Source organism: Xiphophorus couchianus, chromosome 23 (genome assembly GCF_001444195.1).
Source record: "Xiphophorus couchianus chromosome 23, X_couchianus-1.0, whole genome shotgun sequence".
Classification (NCBI taxonomy): domain Eukaryota; kingdom Metazoa; phylum Chordata; class Actinopteri; order Cyprinodontiformes; family Poeciliidae; genus Xiphophorus; species Xiphophorus couchianus.
Genome location: NC_040250.1, coordinates 12,444,297 through 12,469,824, shown reverse-complemented (window position 1 = coordinate 12,469,824; position 25,528 = coordinate 12,444,297). Strand labels below are relative to the sequence as shown.

The window sequence follows — 25,528 nt, the reverse complement described above, 5'->3', positions numbered from 1 at the left end:
TTGGAAATTTAAGTTCAAAGGTCAGAACAAAGAATAAAGATAACAATTTTGGGACATTTCACTAGCTAGAATAATTGTTGTGTTTTACAACACAGAAGTTGACTGTTGAGATTGTTTTTTTTTGAGTAACTGATGAGTCCAAGGGGATTAATCAATCTCTGAGACATAACTGTTTCTCATGATGTCTGAGATCCCAAAAGACTTTCAATAATAGCTCCTAGTGGTGAACTCTGTGCAAGATTTATTTATATACTTGCTTCCACATTGTTGTAGACAATAAAATTTTAGATTTTTAAGCACTCTTGTTCCATATTAAGATGATGACGTTATTTAGTTGCTTTAGGTTTGTCTAATGCAGAGCCATACTATGAAAATTGTGACCATAAATCCCCTCATGTTGCCCTAAAGTCATTGTCATGTTCAAGAAACCAGTCTGAGATTGTTGCATGCTGTATATTTACAGATGGTATTCTGCATACCTGCACAGTAGTGCAGTTGGTACAGCTGTTGCCTTGCAGTAAGAAGGTCCTGGGTTTGATTCCTGGCCCAGGGTCTTTCTGCATGGAGTTTGCATGTTCTTCCTGTGCATGCGTGGGTTCTCTCCGGGTACTCTGGCTTCCTCCCACAGTCCAAAAACATGACTGTCAGGTAAATTGGCCTCTCTAAATTCTCCCTAGGTGTGAGTGTGTGTGTGCATGGTTGTTTGTCCTGTCTGTCTCTGTGTTGCCCTGCGACAGACTGGTCCAGGGTGTACTTCACCTCTCGCCCAAAACGCTTGCTGGAGATAGGCACCAGCAGCCCTCCCGACCCCACTAGGGACAAGGGTATACAAAAATTTGATGGATGGATGGATTCTGCATACATTGGTTGTAACAATATTATGCATGTTATCTCAAGCCAGACCATTCTTCATTGACCTTTTACATAAAGAAAACATTTTCATCCATACATACTTATCTATTTTCTCTCTTTTGGATTAGTCTTTGTAAACACCACATATATATATATATATATATATATATATATATATATATATATATATTCATATATATTATTTTATTTTTCTTTTTTATGGAAGTCCCAGAAGATCAGCTGCTACTGAATTAAATGGGCCTGTGGGACCTCAGTCCGCATTTCGTACCACAAACATGTAAATGTAAGCTGACATGACAATAAAAAGTCCTTGATTTGTAATTGTTCCCAATGCATTTGCCAGTTTGTCTAATGATATGACAAATTCAGTCGAATTTGGGGTGAAGCAAAGTGAAGTTATCTTGATCCATGTTTTGGCCTGAAGTGTCAAGTCAATATTTCTTAGAAAACTTAATCCTTTGGGTTCTTTTGTAACAAACTGTGACATATTAATGAGTCACAAAAACATCTTGGTAGAATCCTTCAAATTTACTACAGATTGTGAAAACATACATATTTATCTATTTGTGTTAGTACTTTCTAAATACAAGAAGGTTAGTTAGTGAAGTAACCTCTTTACTAAGTGAAGAGGCACCGTTTTTTTCAAGACATTAACACATTCTTTAGGCTTTTCTTATTTTTTCAGGAACATGGGATTTGTATTTTATGTCCACTTCAGGACTTCAAAAGATAATAGCCATTTGGTGTGAGTTCAATTTAAGCAAACTTGCTACAACTGAATGACTGGGGTGTATTAGATGAAGCACAACATAAACTGGCGTTGCTTTAGAGGCTATCAATTGTTCTTTTGAAGTGATCAATTTTACTGTCTGTAGAGCATCTGCTGTTGAGGTCAATGTGTCTAGCAGACTGGTTTGTAAATCAAAACACTGGACGGAATAAAACAATCAATCACCCATCTTTCCATTAGCAACTCCCATTTTAACACGAGAGGGAGGCCTGGGGATGAAATGTAACTGCTTCAAGCCACAGAACCAAACTAAACTTGAATCAGTTTGATGAATAAAAGAGCTTGCCGTAATGAAAAAGCACAAAGCAATACACTGATGCCTCTTGTTTTCCTGTTTCTGCTTATTTCAGCTGCCCCACCGCCGAGTAACCTTCTCCACCTCCAACCAGGCCCAGGATCTGCAGGATGCATCCCAGCACAGCTACTACGACAGTGGCCTGGAGGAGTCAGAGACCCCAAGCTCCAAGTCATCATCGGGCCCCAGGATCGGACCACTAGCTCTGCCAGAAGACCACTACGAGAGGACCACACCTGATGGCAGCATCGGCGAGATGGAACACCCGGAGAACGGTAAGACCAGGTGGAGTTTCCCCTCCCTCTTTTCCTCTTCTCACCTCCTTCATTCATTCATCATCCCTGAGGGGTCCAGACACACATAAGCAGATTTAGAAACACACCAACATGCATTTACACACTTTTCATCACACACTCACCTTGTCAGCAGGAAAACTAACACTGTACATGTAATCAAATTCCCACAATTCCCTGCTCTGCACACTGTATACCTTCGTTAAAGAGGTGTGCGACCTCACAGCAGCACAACACAATCAATATGCAACATAATCAACTCCCACAGCTTAACAAATTAACATCCCAATTATGTAAATCATACTTAGTTCAACCCTCCATCAGCTCCACTTACGGAGGCACAGAGGGTGGCTAACAGGAAACACACATACACAGCACTCCTGGCTCCTGGACTTTACTGGTTAGCACTTCCTGAGCCTGCCATAATCTGTTACAGGAAAACACATTGGAATGTGTTTAAACTGCCAACAGGTTGGGGAGGAATCAGTCTTATCCAGTTTACTGACACATTTGGAGGTGCTATGATGCTAGCATCCCCACAGGTACAAACCTGACTGAAGTGTTTTAGCTTTTAAAGCAGATGACAGAAGCAAAAAAACTGAGAACGGGAGAATTGATGCTACACTCTCAAATTTGTTTCTCTCTCGTTTTGCTATTGAAACAAAGTGTGAACTGTTTTGTTGTTCACCACTCTTATTAGGTGACTTTTTGATTTCATTGTTTTGATGCAAAAAGAACAAAGCTACTAGGGATTTGCACCTGATTTCATCATTTCCTATGTGTTTTTTTTATGTGACTGTATTTAACAGATACATGCAACAAGAAATGTTCCAATTTATGTGTCTCCCATTGTAAGGCTATGAATTAGATTACTACAAATGACAAATCATGGGCATTGGCAGAAAATGTCAAACTTTGGTTTAGGTGAGAAACCATATTGTGCATCCCGCAAAATGTTTGTTTAAGTTCCAGTACTCAATTAATTCCAGTACTGTGTTAATTCAAAATTGAACTTCTTCATCTAGCAATGAACTTGATAATTTAGTACAGCTAAATGTTTGGAACTCAAACACTATTTCTTTATTATTGTCCTACAAATGTTTATTTTTGTCAAATTAGTCTAATTTACTTTTAATGTAAGCTTGCTGACCACTTTATTTGGTACACTTGCTGATTTGGACAAACTTTCTCTTTCAGAACTGTCACTTTTTAAACTGCATCGATTTAACAATGTACTTAAGACATACCTACGCTCCTAATATGGATTCTGATCCATATTGACATGTTAGCAGGACTTTATGTTTTAGCCTGCTCAAAATAGGCATTATAGGATGTTTATAATATGGTCTTAAAAGGAAATATTTTTCCACACTCTGGTGTTAAAAAAAATTCTAGGTGATCCTACAGGGCCCAAAGTGTGCTGAGAAAACATCGCCTCTACCTTTGTACCACAACCACACACCTAAACCTTTGAGTTTGATATAAAATTCTTATATCCTTGGGTGCTCAGTTTGAAATACTTCATCTAAATGTCACAGCTCAAATCAAGACACATTTAAGAAAGGCAGAACTTTTTTCAAACTGCTTTATCTAGTTTTGCTGACCTTGTGTAAACTAAAACATCTGTCCTTAGCTAATAGGAGTGGCACCCATTGTGGTCCTCTGGCGCTGAATCCCAGGTCCTTCAAGATTTGACGTGTGTTCTGTTCATAGATGGGATTCTGTACACTTTGGTTGCAAGATGAGATGATTTATCTACTGCTTGACTCCATCTAGTCTTCAGCCAGCCTGCCCTTTCTTCTACGTCCCCAGAAAAGCATTTTTGTCCACACAACTGCTTGTCCCTGATATTTTCTCTAGTTCAGACCATTCTTAAGAAACCAGAAGGATGGTTATCCGTGAAATACCAGCAGATCAGCACAGTTTGAAATACTTAGACCAGCCTATCTTGGACATGCCACATTCAGGGCCACTTTTGATCCCTTTCTTTCTGATGCTTGGACTGGACTAAAGCAGTTTGTCTTCACCCCATCTAGATGCCTCACTGAACTGAGCTGCTGCTATGTGATTGCTTAATTCAGCATTTGTGTAACAAGCAGTTGAGGAGGTTTAAATGGTAAATGGCTTGTATTTGCATAGCACTTTATCAAGTCCAGAGGACCCCAAAGCACTTTACACTGCCTTCAGTCATTCACACATTCATGCAGGTGTACCTAATAAAATGGCCAACTCGTCTTTGGCATTGAGGATAAATTTTAACATGGACTTCATTATGATTAACTGAATGATTACATAGACAACAGGAATATAGACAAAACTGAAGCAAATCTTTGAAGCAATTTACTTAAAGATTAAAATTATGTCTGACTTCAGGAGAATCAGTGTTATAATTGATATATCTGAACTGAAAGAAGAAGTGAAGGTAAAAGGGCAATAATTATATAAAGCAAATTTGGAGGTTACTTTGAGTGAATTTCAGATTTAACTATTTAATCAGATCTTTAGAAAGTAAATCTGACATTGTATCTGTACAAACTGAAGAAAGGTGAAGCATATAAGGTTTTAGATTGAAAATGTTTTCATGATCTAATTTAGCCAGTACATTTTAGGTTCATTCCAAGTTTGTGTTACTCCTTTACTTCAGCTGCTAGCAATATTCAATTTTGATTTATTCATCTTTTTCTTATTTATGCTGACATTGAGACACAGTGCTTCGTTTTCAAGATAGAAATGTCACTGAAAAACAGAGGAAAAGGATAGTAAACAGTTAAAAAAAATCATATTCATGCCCATTATTTCATTTTCAATTTAAAAACAGCTTCAACACGGCACTGATTTTGATCACATCGTAGTTAAAGTAAGATTGTTTGTTTTTAACCTTTTAAATGGTGTAAGCTACGTTTTTGTTACTCTTTTCTGTGTGACAAATGCTTTACAGATAGATTTTGACTGATTGACAGATATAGCATTTATGTGAGCGTTCAGCTGTCTTACACTTTTGCATATCAGCTAACGGGAAATTACGATGTTTCTCTGCATGCCTTGAATCAGAATGCCTTTATCTCACTTCTGCTTTATGAGCCAACCATGCAGTTCGTAGGGAGGCAGTTAAATATGACTGTTGGAAATGAGCTGCAAATCAATCAAGATCAGTAAAAACAAATTAAGTGTGTGCTTAAAAATTCTCTCTGCTCTGTGGTTTTGAAGAGAGATTGTATTGAATCTTTTTGACCAGATTTTTCCGCAACTGCTGCACAAATATAAAACCATTCAGAGATGGTTATGACTGATCCATCCACAGTCCTCTATCTCTGCCGCATATTCGATGAGCCTCATTTAAATCTTTAAAGCACAGAACATCTTGAGCGTAAAAGCCATAATTTATCCCAATAATCAGCGAATTGCAAGAGGATGAATCAAAACAAGACAGGAATAAGAGCTACTTGTATGTTCTGCATGATAACTTTACATTTAGATAATGATGCACACTAGCAGGTGGCTTTTAGTGTCTAAAGCGACATTCCCTGAAGTATAAATAAAACAGCCAATTTACCTACATCATGGAACCAAATGAAACTTTGAAGTAGCAATTCGCCAATCTTTTCATACTTATGTTGCTGTTTATTGTTCTGCTTTGGCTCGGAACGCCTCGTTAACACTTATGCCAATTAAACTAAGTGAGGTGAAGAAGTTGAAGCGGGCGGAGGAATAAAAGAAGGAGGGAGAGAAGGAAAGGGATGGAGGAAGGGAAAGACAGACATTCACTTTAAATGTCACAGCTGTCTTCTGTCTTTCTTCGAGGGGTTGAGAAGTGTCGTTGAACCCACAGGTCGCACATATACCATCTGTAAACACAATTATTCACAGCTGCTTGCACACCCACAGGCTACTGCCACCCTCTGTGTTTGTGTGTGTGTGTGTGTGTGTGTGTGTGTGCGTGTGTGTGTGTGTGTGTGTGTGTATGAGATGGCGATAAAGACCAGGAGAAAGTAGCTGACTCCTCACACACTGGATTAAGGTCAGCTTTAGGTTCGGAGTTGATGATGTTGTTTCAGTCCTGTGCTTTGATAGTTAAACATGTTTGGGCTGGAGATGGGTTTTTTTCAAAGGAAATGTGTGCTTTGTGTGAGCTGAGAGGTCAACAGATTACTGCCTGTATTCCAAGGATTAACACATTCCCACTGATACACTTTACTCTCCATCACTTCTCATTCCTGATGATGCTATTTCATTGTACTTGGAAAATGCCAGCTCCTTTCGTATCTTTTTTTTTTTTTTTTATCACAGTAAGGCTTGGACTGTAAATGATATTTACCTCATATGTTTCCCCGTAATCTAGGTTTTTTATTTGTTTCTGCATCAGGAATAATATCTAAAGGAAAGAGAATAATTCTTTTTTTTTTGTCTTTGCTTACATTGTATACCAACTCGACCTGAAATGGACAGCATATTTTGAGGATAAGATTGTATTTGATTTGTTTGTAGATAACTCTAGTAGTTTTATTCCTGAATGCATTAAAAATAACAACATGGTAGGAGATATTATTAAACACAATAACTACTTTAATGATATATGATTCCCAAACTGGTATTAAATAAAATTTATATCAGGCAGGTAAAAAAAAGTGGTGATAAGATTACATTTGTATATTAGAATGTGTTGTACAAAAAAGAAAAACAGTTTCAGAAGTTATATTTTTAGGGGTAATTGGGTAATTTTAGGTGAGCTTAACAGGAAATCTCAAATAATATGCCCAAAATTTCATAGATTAGAAAAAAAATATTAGGTTGTGAAAAAGTAAAAATCTCAAAACAAAAACCAACAATCTTTAAAGTACATATGTGCAGCTTAGATGTTTCATATATTTACAAGTAAATATATGAAACAATCTGGATAGTAATTTTAAAATCAATAGTATTCAAGTAAATGTTTGTTTTTACCTCACTTTGGGTTTAGTTAGAGCACCTCTTGATTTAATTTCAGCATTCAGTCTGCTTTGTTAGAACTAGATAATTATACTACATCTTAACTTGGTAAGATTTCCACACTGCCCTGCAAAACTTTAAATCTTGTCCACATCCCTCTTCTGGGGATGGATATTGTGTTATATTCAGTTCTTGACTTCAGGTAATCTGTTACAAAGCTCAACTTTTCTTTGGATGAAGCTTTCCCTTTGTTGCTTTTAATGAACTGGACACACTGTGAGGCTAAAAAAATGAAACCTTGTTTCATCTGTTGTTTGCCTGCAGATTTCATGTGCAATCTGACTTATATTTGGAACAGTCTGTAATGTCATCCACCTTAACAAAACCAAGATTTGGGGAGATTTTGGTCAGAGTTGGATGCCTTCTCCAGAGTGAAAATCTTCTCTCTTGGAGCCCTGCTCCATACTCCAGACATATGGAGATTACAGGATATGGTTGTCACATGATAGCACCACCAGTTGTTGTTGGAAATTTCTACAGCTTCCTCAATCATACTGTCAGCCTCTTGGCAGCCAATAACACATATTTTTATTCATTTATTTGTTTCAGTTTAATTGTACAATATACATGTACTGTATATGTCCCATTAAAGTTGGCTAATGGGTTTATCCTGATCTTATACTTTTAGCCCTGACTTTTGATGTAGATTTGCACTTTTTCCCTCTGGGAAACAAGATAAATAAAGACTAAAGACTCTACAGATACTTGTATTTCATTGGTAGTAACTTTGTCCTGAAACCAAAGACAGATCAATAATATTATTATTATTTGACAAACATTATTGTTCCTCATTATGTGTTTATCATATTGCGTTGTTTCATTCTGTAAATCTTATAAATAAAAGAAATATAATAATTAAATAATTTTTTACCCAATCCCACATTGAGGAATATGCTAACCCTGCCTTTATTCACTTCAGAATAAACCCAGCCCTTAAGCCTGATTAAAAAGCACAGTGTTCAGCTGTTTCAGAAAATCACTGAGCCATTCTTTCTTTGAAAGTTTTACATCTTCAGCAGGAAAAGCAGGGCTCAGAGCTGACAGGAACCAGCAGAGCTGTAAAGCACTAACAGACAGGTTTCAGTCTTTAAATAAGATTTGTCATCTCAAAAAGGATTCCAGACTTAAAGGTTCGCTGTCTGACCAAACTGGCCGCATGGACACATAAAAACCTAACACAAACATGAAAAATACATTTAGTGGTTTGTTCTGTGAGGTGATAGCTTGCTATCGCTTCAGTCTTCCTATTCCATTGCTTTTTATTCTACTCTCCATTCTGCAAATGGTCAGATAATGGATGTTAATTCCATCAGCCGGTCTTCACTCGGCTAATGCACCCACTTCCTGTCAGGGATGGACAGATGGGAAAAGGAGAAAAACCAAAATGCGAGGGAGGAATAAATGGGGGAGGTGTGTGGGATTTGATTGCCTGTTTGTCTTTTTTTCGTTTTACTCATAAATTGGAGGAAAAGATAAAAAAAAGTGAATAGATTCAGGATTGAAGGATCCAAAAAAGGAAGAGAAGCTGCTGCATAACAAGCTGCCTTACGAAATATGTGTGCGTGCGTGTGGGCGTGCATTCACTCACACACTCACTCACATGTAGGCTTTTTATCTGCTGATTGCATCAGACTGAGAGCTGTAGAAACCGCTGCAAACTCGGCCGAGCACACTCGGATGAGAGATGCAGAACATCAGTGAGGTTTTCTATCTCGGCTCTTAATCAGCCCCCAGTTTGGTTTCCTGATAAAGTCATGAGAGCAGCCTGCAGAGTGACGTCAGCCGCTTCAGCGTTGCTTCTATTGACACATGTGTTGTGAGTTAGATGAGCCTCCCAGGGAGGGATCGTTTTAAATGTAAAAACATTTCATCTGCTTGTGAAAAAGATTGAAGAATGATGTGGACGATGGGGACACGTCATATAGGTTTCAGTCTGATTCTAGGTCAGAAATGTCTGTTGCCGCCTGATCCTTACATCTTAAATATACAAAGTGAGACATAGAACTTTCCAATAGTTCTTACATTTTGAAATCTTAAATCCGTGCTTCAATTCTTTAAAGAAAATTACACTTTTCTTTTTTTCATTTTGCCAGTTTAATCACCAAGTGCAATGAACAAGGAACCTATTATTGAGAATGACTGCCACTCACGGTTCGGGCTGGAATAAGATAAGATAAGATAAGATAGATAAGATAAATCTTTATTGTCATTGTCACAAGAACAACGAAATTCAAAAGCTGCCATCAGTCAGTGCACATGCCCAAAAACAAAAAATACCTGTCTCACAATTCACACACAACGCAAGAATCAACAAACAACTGGCAAAAAAACAAAAAAACAAGCGTGTTTTGCTTTTGACTAATTTTTCTTTGCCTTGACTTTGCAGGACTTTGACATATTATAAAGATGTATTCACATCTGACACATTTCAGGACCAGAGTTTTTTTTTTTCTACATTGGCCTGGACCTTGTGTACAGGTACCAAAGTGAACTCTGGTATGGACCAAACAACTGGACTGAGACCCACTTTTTGAGGTCTGGTGCCATTCACTTGGTGTGAATACAGACTGGCCTTGATTTGCACCGATTACCTTTTGGACTTCACAAGCCAGTGTTGTTGGTCATTACAGTTAAAATCAACCCTCAATGTTGCTAGCGCTACTACTGCATGTTCTGATCGTACTGAAATCGTACCTGACCCGTTGCTTTCTGCTTAGATATGCCACTGGCAGCATGTTGTGGGTCAGGGGGGAGAAGAAAGGCTTGTTTCATTCAAATTGCAGTGAGCATTTGTTGACACCATTCCAAAGTTATAAAATCAAATCGCAAAACCTGTGTTTCTCTTGACATTCAAAATGCTATTACAGATATAATAACGGCACAAATGCTTGCTGCATTTCTGTTCAAGTTTGTTTTTTTTCCTGTTCTGTGATTTTTTTCCCTTCGCTGCCATTTTTGTCCAGTCGGCGCAATGGTCATTGACTTTGTTTACAAATTGTAGTCTGGTTGCAAAAATGGAAAGCAAACCACACCAAACTGAAAAAGGAGTACACTTTTGGTCCAGACCAAACAATTAGAATAGAAGACTACCTTGGTGTGAATACACCCTACATTTTTCTAAAGATATACATTTTAGTCAAAGATTGAAAACTTTTTAAGCTCTAAGGAATTGTGAAGATTGTAAAACATAATCTCTCCACCACGTCTTTGGTCTGTCCAAAGGCCTCGTTTCAGAGAAACAGGCATGACACCTTTGTTTGGGAAGGGTTCCACAAACCATCCTCAACAGATGCCCAAACAAATTCAGAGGCTCAATGCAAAGAAACAGCAATTTTACTCTGATCTGGAAAAGTTTTCAGGTCATTGAAGAAAAATGTTTCCTTGCAAACATTAAAATCTCTGAACTATATTCTTTAATCAAATGCAAATGCCCATTAATAGGAATATGACAGTACATGTAAATCTAATTATCTTCTTGTCTCCTATTAATCTCTGAGAACCTGATTGATCCTGCAGATTTTAAAATTTTCAGGATCTCTATCAAAATTTTGGCTACCATCTAAATTGCTACTGAAAACACAAATGTTTTTTTATTTCCATTCAAAACAAAACAAAGAGACAATTTGTGACTTTTTCCTATTGTTCTTATAATTATGTGGGAACACTTCATATTCTTTATGTAGTTCCAGCCAAACCCTTGTTCCTCTAAACTTTGTAAATCCAATGGGACAAGGAGAGGGTTCAAGAGGTCACGCATTCTTCCCAGTGAAGCGGATCGCCTCCCACTGTCTCCATCTCCTTCTAACCTCCTTCAAGTGACTTTTTAGTTGCTCTCATTCCTCCTCCGGGATTCTCATTCCCTGCTTTTCTATTTGCCTCCTCTTTTTTTCCCTCCTCCTCCTAGTCCACCTTCTCTCGGGTGGGTAATGATTGGAGGTCAACAGTTCGTCTCTATCCTGTCAGAAACTCCCTGAAGTGAGCCATATTCTCCTGAAAATAGCATATTATTTTTAGTTTTTCCCACATTTGTAAACTTTTATCTTCTCAAAGTAAAAGAAAATTCGAGCTGCACTGCGCAGGCAGCAGCTCCCAGCAGATCGCCAACGGAAATATGGTTGTTATGTCAAATATTAATGAAGCTTAGAGACTACTGTAAAGATCCTAATAGATCCCACAGTACCAAGAATTACTTTAAAAGAAATAAAGAAAAATGACCTTGGAAGTTGTGTTATGAAAATAAAAGGTATTCCTTTGTAAACGCTGGTCCGTTTATTGAGCAAATTTCAAATGTTTTCCTAAAGGCATTTGTGTTCAAGTGAGTGTGGGGTTCTTTATAGTCGGGGGGAAATAAAGTTTTGGGAATGTCTGATGGAATTCTTGAATGTCTCTGATTAGAATCATCACACCTTTGTAGGAGACGTGATTCAAACATTCAATAAGGATGCTTCTTGGATGAGTCCTTGGCCATTTTTTAGACACGCAGAATTTGGTAGGACTATTGGAATAACCGCGGAGAAATTCATTACTGTCACTGAGCTACGGTCTAGGCTAACATTCGGAACCTGCTACATCAGTAAAAATAAACCAGAAATAATGAATAGGTGAATTAAATTATTTTTTCCCTTGTTGGAATTATTATAAAATAAATAAATAAATAAAAGAAAAACTTTTAGGGCACCATGTCAAAAACTTGCTAATCCTGTTTTCTGATCAAGAGGACTATGAATTGCCAATGCAGTCTCCGAATTACTTTGTTGAGGTCATACATTCCAGCGGTAAAGGGACAGAGGTGGGTGTAGGAGTATCAATACATGAGTAGGATACATTTTTTTATTTGAGTTTATTTTGTCTGAGAGATGTAGAGGTGTATACTTCACCTAAACTAAACTAAACAAAAGTTACCTGAATCTTTCTTGTTCATCCACTTTTCTGGCAACCGCTTACTCTGCAGAAATGCTCTTTACTGACTAATAATAGAGATGCTGTTGGACACACATATACAGCTTCTCCACATGAACACACTCATTAGAGCCTGTAGTGTTACAACACGTCATGCTGAGGAAAGAGGCTGAGTGTTCAAAGGTTTTCTGAGCTTAACACACACATAGACACGCACTTGCAAACACATCTTCTATCCTCAACCAAAACATTACATAACGATGTAAGCAGTGGTCCTTTTAGAAGTGGGACACTCGCTGAGAGACACTCTGATGAAACCTCGGTCCTGAGGAGGTGTGTGCATGCATGAGGCTTCTTAAGTGTGTGTTTTTGTGTTTGTGTGTGCTCCTCATTAGCCAGCAGATAAAAGGAGTTTGTAGAACGATAGAAGAGGTGATTCCTCCCTGTGGAACCATACCTCCCTCTCTGTTTCCTATTTGTATCATTGTGTGTGTGTTTATATGTTAGTGAATGCGATGTCAAGAAGCTTTATAGTAACAGGCGGTGTTCTTTGGATGCCCTCTCCCATCCGCTGGGAGACAGAAAGAGAGAAGGGAGGTGGATTTATTTTTCTAGCTCTGTTGTTTATTTGAGCTTATCTGTGGTGGCCGCTGCACACTACAGAAGGTGTGTGTGCGCGTGCGCTTGTGTGTGTTTGGCAGTAGCTGTAAATCGAAGCCCGGCCAGGATTCGACTGATGTACAGTGGCATTGGAGCTGAGCACTGCAGCGCACAGATGCTGTTGTGAGTCCATGATTGGATTATTTTCTTACACCGAGATATAGATAGTGAGAGTACGACCACGTGTGTGTGTGTGTTTGTGAGTGTAGGAACTCTGAAACCTAGGACTTTGCTTTGTCAAATTTAAAGCTGCTGGAGGTATTTTATTTTAGGTTTGAGAAGCTCGTTAACAAGGTTCCAATTGTATCTCATCCATCCATCCATAAATCCATACAATGTTTATCAATCCGTCCAACATTTGTCTATTCATCCATCAGTATAACAATATATCCACCCATTTGTCTGTACATTCTTCCATCAAGCCATCCATCCATCTCTATCCGTTCATCCTTTAACTTACCAAGTATTATTGACTGTTTCATTGCATATGCAGTTACACGTAATTATCTGTTGTTACCAACTTTGTTTGGTGGCTCTCAAGGATACCATGTCATTCCTAAACTAAAAGAGATATACCTAAGAACCAGCCTGTAAAGTAAACTTATCTTTACAAAGAATGATTCAATATAACAGCATTTGATTGTAAAAGACAAAATTAAAAATGTTCTACTAGTTCATTGATGGATGAAACTGTACAAAATTCAACAGAAAATGTATGGAGTAGTCATTACCACCCTCTACACCAAGGCATTTATCTATTATCTTAATAAGATATTTTCTAAATTCATAACAAAATTAAACAAACAGCATAGCTTTTAACGGGATTTTCATTTATAACAGTATTTAACCTCAATATGACAGGTCAGAACTAGTACATGACTATGATTACTGGCTGATTGATTGATGCATCACTAGAATAGATGCTTTACAGGATTCTAGCTGTGCCTGCGAGTTGGTCCCGGAAAACCTGAGGAAGGGGGGAAGTAGAAATCCTGATCAAATTCCCAAACCCCCTAAACTGTTTCTATTGAGTTTAGAGGAATAAAATTGTCAGAGCATAAGTTCTGCTCTGGCGCCAAATTCGCCAGAGCAGAACTCGGAGATGCAAGGTCTTCGGATTTCAACTCAAGGCCTTACATCGCAGACCCAGTTCTGTTTCTCATGAGTGAAGGCTGTAACACAGATGGAGTTGCTGTAAAAGCAAAAGATCGGAACAACGCCTTTGTTAGAGTAAGTAGTAATATAGATGTATAACATTCTATTCATCTTTCAACTCTGGGTTAAGATAGCTTCCCACTGTTTGAGTTCACATTCAATCACAGGGAGTATGGTTGCAGAAAACATTTGTTCAATCTGAGAGGACCTTAAAGGCTTTGATGCTATTGAAGAAGTTCTGATGAAACTCTTTTCACATCACAGAGGTCATTCAGAAACTTACAAAAAGACTTTGAAAAGAAATCAGTTATAAAAAGACATTGTTAATTTATTCACCTGTTCATGTTTGAGTTTGATTAATGTAATTTTTGCAGAAATCAGTTTGTTTAATGTGTTTGTGAGTAAAACTGTTTGAATACAAAAAGACAAAAAAATACTTCTTTGCTTCTTCTTCTGTCAAGTTTGTGGAGCACACCATAACTCTGTCCTTATCACTTAGATAACACTGAACAGTGAGCCTCAAATGAATAATATGGTTCTGTTTTCTAAAGGTGAACTCTTCAAAAGTCCCCCTCCGTTATTAGTTTATTTCCAGACATGTAACCTTTAATAGAGGCCACATGCATTACTATCTTCATGAATATTCAGCGCAGCGAGCTGCTCTGTATTCTTTTCAGAGTTTGCCTTCTCTGCTCTTAAACTGCTGCTGGAATAAACTGTCAAACTGTCCTTTCTGTCAGCTCCAGTTTTCGTTATTGGCATGAAATATAAAAGCACTTGAAATCTAAAAGAGCTCCCTGCTGAGTGAAAGAGGGAAAAATCCCACAGAGGCATGAATTCACTTCTCCAGGTGTTAAAGGTTACTCAGCGAACGTAGCGTCTCTGAACACAAGATATTAAGTGTGTTTTCACAAATATAAGAAAAGTGTCAAATTTATGAACCAAATAAGAGATTTTAATGGATAAAGTTGGAAAAACCCTTCAACATGACATTTAAGCATGTTGTCCCACCTGACTTTTCTCAACTTTATACAGAGCAAAAGTATTCATATTCTTTTTTTTTCATATTTTTTGTATTACTGAGATTTTAGATAGACTAGACAGATGCACAGTATTGTATGATTGCAATGCTACATGTAATACAATGCACATCAATGTAGCATAAACTGATTTTCAGGACCAGAGCGATGTGCTTCCACAAACCAGATTGGCCTGTTGTCGAGATAAATTTAAATAAAGAATTTTTGGAAAACCAAGCTGAAAATACTTCTTGAGGTTGCCACTTCAAGACGTATTTTCTTTGTAGATAAATTTCTTCTCCTTTACCCTGGTTTGAACATCATTCCTGATTTTCCTTATGGAACATTGTGGATGAAACAAATATTGCAGAAGATAGTTTTCAGACATATGAGAAAGTTTTAATTGTTTTCTAAACGTGCAGCCAGAGATAAAAAAATAAATAAATAAATGTTTTCCAAGTTTTCATTTCCAGTGGTTTAGATCAAAGCTTATTTGTGCATCAGAATGCTTTAGTCAGTACAGACCCAAAACCAAGAAAAAAATCAATGGCTTGACATGAAAGTTACTTTTCACGGAACATTTCCAACCAATCTGACTGAGCTTTAATTGTTCTTGCAAAGAAGAATGTAAAAAAACAAACAGACAGACAAAAAAAATAAATAAATAAAATAAAAAATCTGTCTTTAGCTAATAGAAACCCAGTAATGAGGTTGTTGTGCAAAGTATCCATTCATCTGGTGCTGAAAATTAGTGAAGCCTTCTAATATTTCTTATTGGCTAAACATTTTAAAAAGTTTGTTTTTTTCTCCATTTCACAAGATTGTACTAGTTTATATTGATTTGTTACATGGAATGAATGGAAGTTTTTAACATGATAAAAATGCCAGAAGGAACATACTTTTTTAATGACTTTACCATGTAATTTCCAAATAATGGTCAGAGTTTCCCTGATTTCAGTTTAATCATCATAACTCGCATTAGATTATCTCAGAGATCAAAGTCACTGCTCGACCGTCCGCTCTGAACCGAAAGCTACCGCCTGCTTCAGCGTCGGGCGAGCTAAAAACAGCTCTGCTAAAGCCGCCTCCTGCCGTGTCCTGGCTCCGGTTAGCCACCTCCGTTAGCGCCGGCAGCTGTTCCCGGTGGGCCGTGCCCGCTCCTCACTGGCAGCTCCAGGACAGATGGTGGGTCGGCGGGGGGTAAGATTGGGCAGCCATGGGCCGTGACCCCTGGGAACTTATCCAATGAGAGCATGAAAGCAGCAGGGGAGGTAGCCACAAGTCCGGTTGCCAGGTTAGTGTTGCATCATGGGAACTAATGAGGAGAGGCTGACTAGAGGTGTGTAAAAGTGTGTTTGTGTGGTGAGGGGATGTCAGAGGGCTAATGGAGCAGAGTGCGTCAGGTAAACAGGTGCACACGCTTTGCAGACTCCCCGGTGTGTCTCGCTATGTTTTCCTGATGTCCTGCCGAGACCCTCAGCAGGGATGGATCACCATGGCAACAGGGAGACAGGCCTCGGTGTTAGGAACTGGCCATCACTTCTCTGCTGTATTCAAACATCATCATTGTTGCATCAGTCAGAAACAACAGTAAGAAACTTTTCACGTTAATTTTTTTAAAATCAAAGGAATGAAAGTGTCAATGTTACCAGCAAAAGGTAAATTCAAGTAGGGGACTAAAGGACACAACACAAAGACTTCAGCAATTCTTTTTGATTTTGGTTTTATGTCTTTTTCTACATCAAAGAACTCACATAAACAACTTTAGTGAAAAGTCAGAAACCTTTTTTGTGTAGAAAAGCAACGTAAATGTGATGAAGCACTTGAAGCAACACAAGAAGAGACCAAGCAAAGATTATGCAGTTTTGAAGAGAATAACTGTGATTCCTGCAACTTTCTAAGGGACATAAACTACTGGGCTACGAATACTTTCTATAAGCACACAAGAGTAGACAACACTTCTGGCTTTATCAGGGTCTGCACCAAAGAAAGGGAAAGCAGATGAAACACATTGTCCAGACAATAAAAAAAATCCACCCAGTAAGTAGCAGAAGGTTTAAACTGCCCAGTTTAAACACAAATTTAATTAGCATTAAAGTAAATGTTCTCTGCTATGTTCCAGCCCACACCTCAGTGATCGGTTCAGTCGATTAGCCGTCTAAGTAAAAACATCTCTCAGTATTGGGCAGGTAGAGTTGGGTGCTTGGCTCATAGAGCTTAAGGTGAGCATTGGTCACATGCTACTGCTCCATGTTACAGCCCCCTGATCACCTATTAGGTCCCACAGATTAATGCTTTCAGTAATTAATGAGCAGCTTAGAGGCAAATCACACACTGAACCCGCTCTCTCCATATTGTTTCCCATTAACGGAGGAACAAGGAACATGCTCGGGCATTTTCCAAGCTGCCGCTCAACATTCTTCCTGATTGATGAATGGTACTGCTCGGCCTGACTTAAAAGTACTGGCATTAAATACAAGGTCGGAGGTAGAAACTCAGATGTTTTTTTAAGCAGAGTTTGCCTCTAAGTTTTGTTGTTTTGTTTTTTTCTGCAAATTTTACAGATTGCTGGCAGCACTCACTTTTCTGACTGATGGGTCAATTCAGGTCTATATGAAAATCAAATTGTTCTTACCTCTGGCAAAATTAAAAAACAAAAAAAAAATTCTTTATATAAATAGCTGAGAACAACCTCTTCCACATGGAGGTCGGGCTAATTGACTCAGGTTGGGTATAATTGGTGGGAAGCTGAGAACTAGGCTCTTAGTAGATTCCCAAAATTGAGGGTTTAAGATGTGTTGTTTTCAGATGTAATTTTTATCAAAAGGTTAGATAGAGATGCCATGGTCAACCCAAAGCAATTATGTCTCAATTCTAACTCCAGAGCATCTAGATAATGTTGTTTAAAAGGCTAACCCTATGGAGAGAGAAATGATATAAGATATATATATATATATATATATATATATGTATATATAAGTAACTGTGATACCTGCCGTCTTTATCTTCCACTCTCAGAAAAGTAGTATATATTAGTTTTTTTTATCATACCTTTAGTGAAAACTATGTTGCATATCCATCTTCAGTGTAAACCGGAGACAGATTTAAAACACTGTTCTAACCAAAGTTACTCGGATGTCTGAAAGTGTTTTCATTTTGTACACTGTACAGCTTCAGCTTACACATTTCATGCTGTTGCACCATCTGAGTTTAAATGAAACTTGTCCGGGTTTGAATACTGCTCATCTACGGATCATGCGTTTATGCGGAAGGTGACTCTGGGGAGGCTGTGAGGTTAAAGAGGTTCATAAAACTCTGCTCACTGGACATCATCAGTTTTTAATAGACTTGAGCCATTGCTGTCATATAAATCAGAGCTTAACAACCATTCAGAGCACATTGTTATTTATGACACTGTACTTTCAAGCAGGGATGAATCTGCTGGCTGAATGACATGTAAATATAGATTTTGAGCCAGTGACACTCCTGCCGTAGCCTCAGGCTTTTTACCATGATGTCATTGAGAGTGGTTATGCTGTCATGGTAGAATGTAAGCGCACCCTTCTTCAGTTCTTGGGGGTGAAATATCAGGACATATAAAACATGTTTTAGACTTTTACAGTAAGTTAATTCTAAACCCACTTGTGCAAAAAACACAACAGATTTCACAACATCTAGCAAAAATGAAGTCAAGGTAAAAAAACAACAACTTACAATCTATGAACCAGTAACTTAAACAACCAGAATGTATGCCTACATTGCCCAGAAGTACCTGTTGGACAAACGGCCTCACAACTTCTCTAAAACTCATAATTGCTTTGTCTAAATTCAACCCCTCACCTGCAGTCATGAGAGATGGATTATGATCTCAAGAAGGAGATCTTGGATACAACCAACTGAAACAGGTTTCCTCCGTCTGGTGCAAGAATTTTGTCCAGACATAGGGTGAGAAACTGGAGTTGAACCTTTTTAGGCATCACATTAGGACTATTTTTGGGCACCTTTTTTGGAAGTTTTCCAGGAACATCGCAACAAAAGGAGACCCAAAGGGAGACCTAGGGCTCTCAGTGAAAATGTATATAATCCTTTAGTTTGGTTTGCTTTTCCACCGAAGGACAAGAAGAATTGTTGGCAAGATGCCTGGGTATTCCCTCTTTATCTTTCATCTCTGCAAACCACTCTGAAAAGTAATTTCTAATATCCCTATTTCATTTGAATCATTCTAATAATTTTTATTTTAAATTATAATATCCCTATTAGAATTAGAATTCAGTTAATGTATAATAAGACAGGACCAGTCAAATCCTTAAGCGGCTTTGTAGTTTGTTTCGACCTGATAATTCATTTGTCTTATGCTTTTGGTTGTATTAAAAAGGGGCTTACATGAAAATCAAAGGAAGGCAGTACAGAAGGTGACTGTAGCAAAAGAGTGCAGGCAGGTCATGGTGAAAAGGACAGATGAAGGAACACGGGTCAGAGGTAACATCTGCTCCAAACGTAGGTCACGGCCTTTTATTGAAAGATCCTCCAAGAAATCCACAGCAGGATGACGTCTGGCCCTCCTGTGGTTCCGGATCAAAGTTTTAAGGATTCTCCAAGATTATATTGTGACTTTAAGATTGAACAAAAAAACAATGTCTAATCCACATTGACCCTCTGCTAATCCACTTATTTGGCAGGTAATACAATGACAATCCTTTCTAAGTTAATAGGTTTTTCCACCATACTGCCTCTCTGGGACAATGAGAAGAAGCAAAAAACACATTTATTCTTCTTGTTTGGGATGAAAACTCCAACTAAACTGTTCTAATGTCTTTTTGGCCAATGTTCATTATTTATAGAATTGTAAGGCCTCCAAAACTTCACAATAAGTTTATAAAGTTTCTGAAAACAAAATACAAAAAAAAGTATCCAATGCTTTCTTAAAGGTCAAGAATAACGGTCAAATACATGAAGAGGTGATTTCAGTTCTCAGTGTTTAAAGTTCTGAATCTTTCGAAAAGGCTTGAATCCTAATCAGCTCAGGAATTTTGGCTTTTTGTTGTCAAACATGAAATGTACTCAGGTTCTTTAAAGCTTAAGTCATTAAAAGGAGAAGTGTTTCAATTTGTTTCAGTCCTATAAAGTAATTTAGTGAATTTGGGTTGGGGTGTAGGTGTGGAGTCAACAGATTAAGTTAAATCCATCATTTAATTGAAAGAGCCGTCCTGAGCATTTGACTATTTTCAATTTAAAATGTTAGACCTCATTAAACCCTCCTCAATTTAAACTAGATTTTCTAAACTGGTAATGTGGCTTTACCTGTAAAGGCTTGTAATGCTAGGCCATTTGAGAGCATTTAAAGAAAATTTAAAGGCCATTTTTGTTTTTTTTAACCTAAGTTTTGTGTACATTGATGCACAGAAAATAATTTCTAATTTTGTATTACAAAGTGAAACAAACTAATTTACTGCTCAAACAGATGTTTATAATGCTACAGAATCAGTAGGCTGTATTAAAAGGTTCTTTCTTAGGCCGATTGGCCTAATTGAGTCTCAGTCGGTGTCTTGGCTGGCTGAAAACATTTCTTTTGTAGAACTGTTTGCAGTTCTACAAAAGAAACTGCAAAAGAAACTGGTAGAGGTAGAACATAAATAAGGAAAGTGGATCTTGCTATGTTTCTGCTTTGTCTGTGGAGCAGAGGTTCACTTTAACATTTAGGTAGCTGCTACGTTATTCTGTTCAGTTTCAGTTCACATATGTAGCTCTGGTTTTCTGATTCTATTCTAAGGTTTCTACAGAAGAGAAAACACATTTATTGACGCTTTTGGCTTTTAGCTTCGATTTCTTTCTTTTCTGGCTCCATTGCGATAGCTACCTCAGTGGGTGCAATGGTTGCAGGGATTTATATATTTGGCCTCACTCTCTTTAAAACATTGAAAATGAGAAGGGAATCCCCAAAGATCAGGTTGCATTAGATGTGGTGGAAATGCACAAGGAGCTTCCTCGCAAGAGTAGCCAAACCTCCACACTTGAGATAAAAAGTCACAAAAAAGAGTCAGGTCAGAATGTTCAAGTATCTTGTATTCAACACAATAGTATGGCATTGAACATGCAAAACTTTACTTTTTTACATGGTTTTACCATAAAATGTTAGAATGTCTGGTCTGGATCAGTGGTAAGTTTCTGCTTGAAGTGAATAAGTTCAAGTATCTTGGTAGCTTCTTATAAGCTATGGCTATTACAGAATAGAGTGGAAGATGTATAGACATACATTAAGAAATAAATCATGACTGAAAGAACATGACACAGCACTCTGAGTAAAACCTATTCCATAGAGTGCCACAGTTCTTCTTTAGGAAATACATCATGGGCAAAACCCAGAACTCATTGGTGGTTATACAGTATGTCAACCCTAGAATAAGTTTGATATGACCAAGAAGGTACTAAAAGGTTTGCTACTGAGCAGTTTTTGCTCCTGGAAACTCAGATTTGTAAGGATTTCAACTCTTCAACCAGATGATAAATGGACTCATCTACTTTCTTGATGTAAACCTTGTTATAAATATAAGATGTTGATTTGTTTTGTTTTTTTTGCATTTCTTCACCGCAAATATTAATTTCTATTTTGATGTTGAAGTTTTTGTAAGTGCAAGTATTTTAAGGTATCTTAAGCAGTAATTTTTCTGCATGCAGTTTAACAGGGATCCTTCTAAAATTACCAAAGCAACAGGGTATTAAAGTTAATAAATGCAAGCCCAGCTCCTCTCGCATTCAGATACAACTCAGCAGCCAACACATTTCATCAGAAAGCATGATGAGATATAGAAGCAAAATGACTGCAGAACATGAATAAAAATAAAACAGACTGGGGGAGGAGGCAAATAGCTAGCTGACAATTTCGGTTTGAAACGTTATATGGAAATGTATGGATGAAAAAGTCTGAAAAAAGGAAATGGGGGAAAATGCACGGCTGCTTTATTTATGTGACAAACCCAGCAGCCGAGCAAATGGAAGTAAACCTGCATGTGATAGGGAAACGTACAATAGATATGAAATCTGTGGAGTGTGAAAACGTTGAAAATGTCTGGATGTATGCAGAATACGAAGCATCAGAGTTTTAGCGGGATGGAAAAGCCCCCTCGATCTGACTCAGAGGATGAATAAGGTGACGAATGAAGCACGGCATGGAAGGAGGTGGATGGAAGAGAGGAAAGGAAGAAGAGGTTAGAAATAGGAGAGAGAAGACGGAGGACGGGGGGATTAGACGGACGCTGGCGGGTAATCCCAGAGGAGGAGGTCGTTAGCCGGAATGGAGCTAATTAAAATGTGATTTGTGCTACAAGCAGCTTACGGCCTGCTGCACTAGAAGAAGGAGCACTGAAAAGAACAGAATCCCTCTGAAACCAGGAAAGCCAAATGTCATTTTCTTTTAACATAGAGCTGTCCTTTAAATGTGGCTGTTTCCAGATCTCTGAATTTAATTAAGAATATTAACTAACTATAGAAAATATTTCATGTTTATCACTGGTCCATTTTGTCAGTTTGTTCAATAAAGAAGCCTTCAGCCTATAAACTATGGGGGCACATTTACTCTGAATAGGTTTTAAAGTAAGGCATTGGTTAGCAATTCTAAATTATTCAGTTTAAAATGTGTGACCTTTCACAAATCTTGCAGTATTGCATCATATTCTGATTTTTTTATTATACTTAATATATTGTTAAGCATATCAGAAGGCCGAGTGGGGAGATCCACATGGCTGCATCCAGTAGATCTGCACCAAATCTGTACAGGGAATGTAAAGACCATAACTTCACCCAGAAGCCAAGAATGAAGCTGCAGCTCTAAACCCACTGTAGAACTGACAAGTGGACCAACTGAGCTATTTATGACCCTTATGCATGTTCAACTGCAACTTATATTTCATCTATATTTTTATACATTCATTTACAAATGGCACCACTATTTCGTCATTTTGAATTTGGCAGCAGAATTAGCATGATGGACAAACAAAACACAGATTTCTCAAATTTTAAACTGAAAGCATCCAAAAAAAAGGAAAATGTTGACATGCTCAAGGACATAAACAAAACCTGAAATGTACTGTTTCACACAAAGGGTATGCAAATGTGTGATATTTTGTTTTAACAGCAAAGTAAATAAATACAGTACATAACAGTCCCACTGAGAAACTCCTATATGGAACATTTATGCACATATTCTCTGTAAGTCCAGGAGGGGAAAAAATGACCAAATTTGATACAATAAATATTTCAGTTGAAATCTACAGATGAACTAGAGACAAACAAAATTTGGAGATGGTCTCGACCCTTTAACTGTCACTCTGAAAATATGTGTTATGCAATCAGTCCACAAGTGTCGTCATGGCAGTGAAGGGTTTAACCAATAGTTCCCAGACACATCCGGATTTTCTCTGCTCTCACATAAACCCCCATTCAAAATCTGAGACCTGGCACCAAACTTTGTGATTTTATGCTTTTATGTGACATCATTAACCAAATCCCAGTCTGTGTCTTGAGCTGTTCAATTAGGGATCCAAGATGGGATCCAAGACAAAGGTTTTTAAGGTTTTGAAGGTTATTCTATGTTAACAGAGACAATTATTTTAGACTACTTGAATCTCTGAAACCTACAAGTAGAAGCTGCTTTTATGACAATGCATACATAAATGACGTATGCAGGTTTTTTGGGGTTTTTTTTTCTTTCCAAGATTATACGTTAACCCATCAGCTTCTCCAGAGTGTGCACACATCAATTTGTGTTCTCAGAAAAAAAATACATAAAAAGTCAAACAAGTTGTTTATTCATCTTCATCCTTTTTTTTCCAATTCTCTTTCTCCTCCTCCCCTTAGAGTCTGTTGGATATTGGATTCTGAAATGTTTCTGTGTTATATCGATTTCTGCTTACACTTCAGAGCAAGCAGCTCATATGGCCTCGACTCCAATGTTTTTTCTTTGTTTTTTTTTTCTGAACACAATCAGCTTCTTCTCTGTTTTTTCTTTCACTGATTCACCTGATTTTCTCCTTGTGGCCTGAAGTTAATCAAGCTAATTGAGACAGCAAGGTCAGAGGTTAAAGATGCACTTGAATGGAAAGACTTCATGGTTTTTGCAACACTGTTGTTCAGAGTCAACTTATCTGACATTTAGCATGTCTGTATCTCTTGGTGTCAGCTCATCAGATCCAAATGTTTGTTGCATTCTAAATTTTACGTTGAGCAGCCATTGAAGTGATTCACTGTTTTACACAGAAGTGAAGCGTTTGCTGCCAAAAACTGAGTGCTTGAGTTGGAGAAATGTTCTGAAAAGTATTGACTGACACCGACACTTCTCTCAAAGTGTACATTTAAAACACCATATACTATATGTTCACTTGCAGTAAAATGTTAAGAAGTACTTGTCTTCTTTGCTGCTTGAAGGTGATTTGGACCGAATAAGCCTGAGAGGTTCCGCTAAAGAGATGTAAAAATATCTTTAATCATGAGGGAACGTTCAGAAATAACATTAAAGCAAATGGAATTGTTTTAAACTAGAAGTGGAAGGCTGTAATCTTCCTTTAATAGACGTTTGCTGGAGCGTGAAATGCTCTTGAATCGTCCGTCATCATCACAGTCATCCATAAATAAGCACAATGAGCTGCACTGATGAGGCATCCCGTTGATTTTTCAGCAGCAGGGAGCTCCGACAGACACACAGTGAGGGATTCAGGTTTATCCAAAGAAGACCAATGACAGACCAACTGACCGGCAGCAATACACTGAATCGGCTTCCTGTGATCCGCTTGGTATGATTGGATTAAGCCATCATCCACAGTAGATGATCCGATCCACCCTTCCGCCCACACAACAGCCGGATCCCTTCTGCTCCCCTCACTTGTATAAGCAGATTTGACAGACAATGGTATTATACACTTCACCACATGTCTTTCATTAACCCAGGCAGGGTCAGCCAGGTGGTGGCAAGGCCAATCTGGAGCAGTACTCTGATCAGTACCAAAGACCTCCAGGGGTTTCCTTCTAATCTTGCCCTTTTAGGAAAAGAAGGCCAGAAGATCGTCAGTCTTGACTTGCTACAAAACTCCTTTTGTCCTTCATGGGTAGAGGGATGCTGGGCAGATTCTGAATTAAATTAAATTGAATTAATTAAATTCAAAAATTTTTACAAATTTAATTTGTTTTTATCTGTCTACGTAGTGAACCATATTTTATCAGCTCCCCACACAGTTTTGCGTCAGATTGTTGTGACTGGCTGTTCCTTGGATTTTGTTCCAAAGTAAAACTTTTCCAAGTTTGAGGGTGAGAAGCTGTGTCCTCTACTGGTCAAAAACACTTAAAATAGAGAATGAATCATGTCATAAATAGTTTCATCTCTTTTCCTACAGTGATTCGCAAGAGGATTCAGCTACAAACTTTAGATTATTGTTGGAATTTTATTTGATAGTCTAACACAAAGTGGTGCGTAATTGTCAAATATTTTTTTAGCAGTAAAAATCTAATAAGGATGTTGTAGAACCAAGTATTTTTGGTCTATGCAAAATCTTAGAAATGAACTACATTG

At 37.9% G+C, this 25,528-nt stretch overlaps 1 protein-coding gene across 4 annotated transcripts in view; it reads left to right on the top strand.

The window, feature by feature from the left end:
- LOC114139260 (protocadherin-1-like) overlaps positions 1 to 25,528 on the top strand; it is a 198,278-nt gene that overhangs the window by 102,344 nt on the left and 70,406 nt on the right. For all 4 annotated transcript variants that reach the window (XM_028009074.1, XM_028009072.1, XM_028009075.1 and 1 more), the window contains one exon: positions 2,014 to 2,233. In XM_028009074.1, coding sequence (XP_027864875.1) covers positions 2,014 to 2,233 — 220 coding nt within the window. The remainder of the gene's footprint in view (positions 1 to 2,013; positions 2,234 to 25,528) is intronic.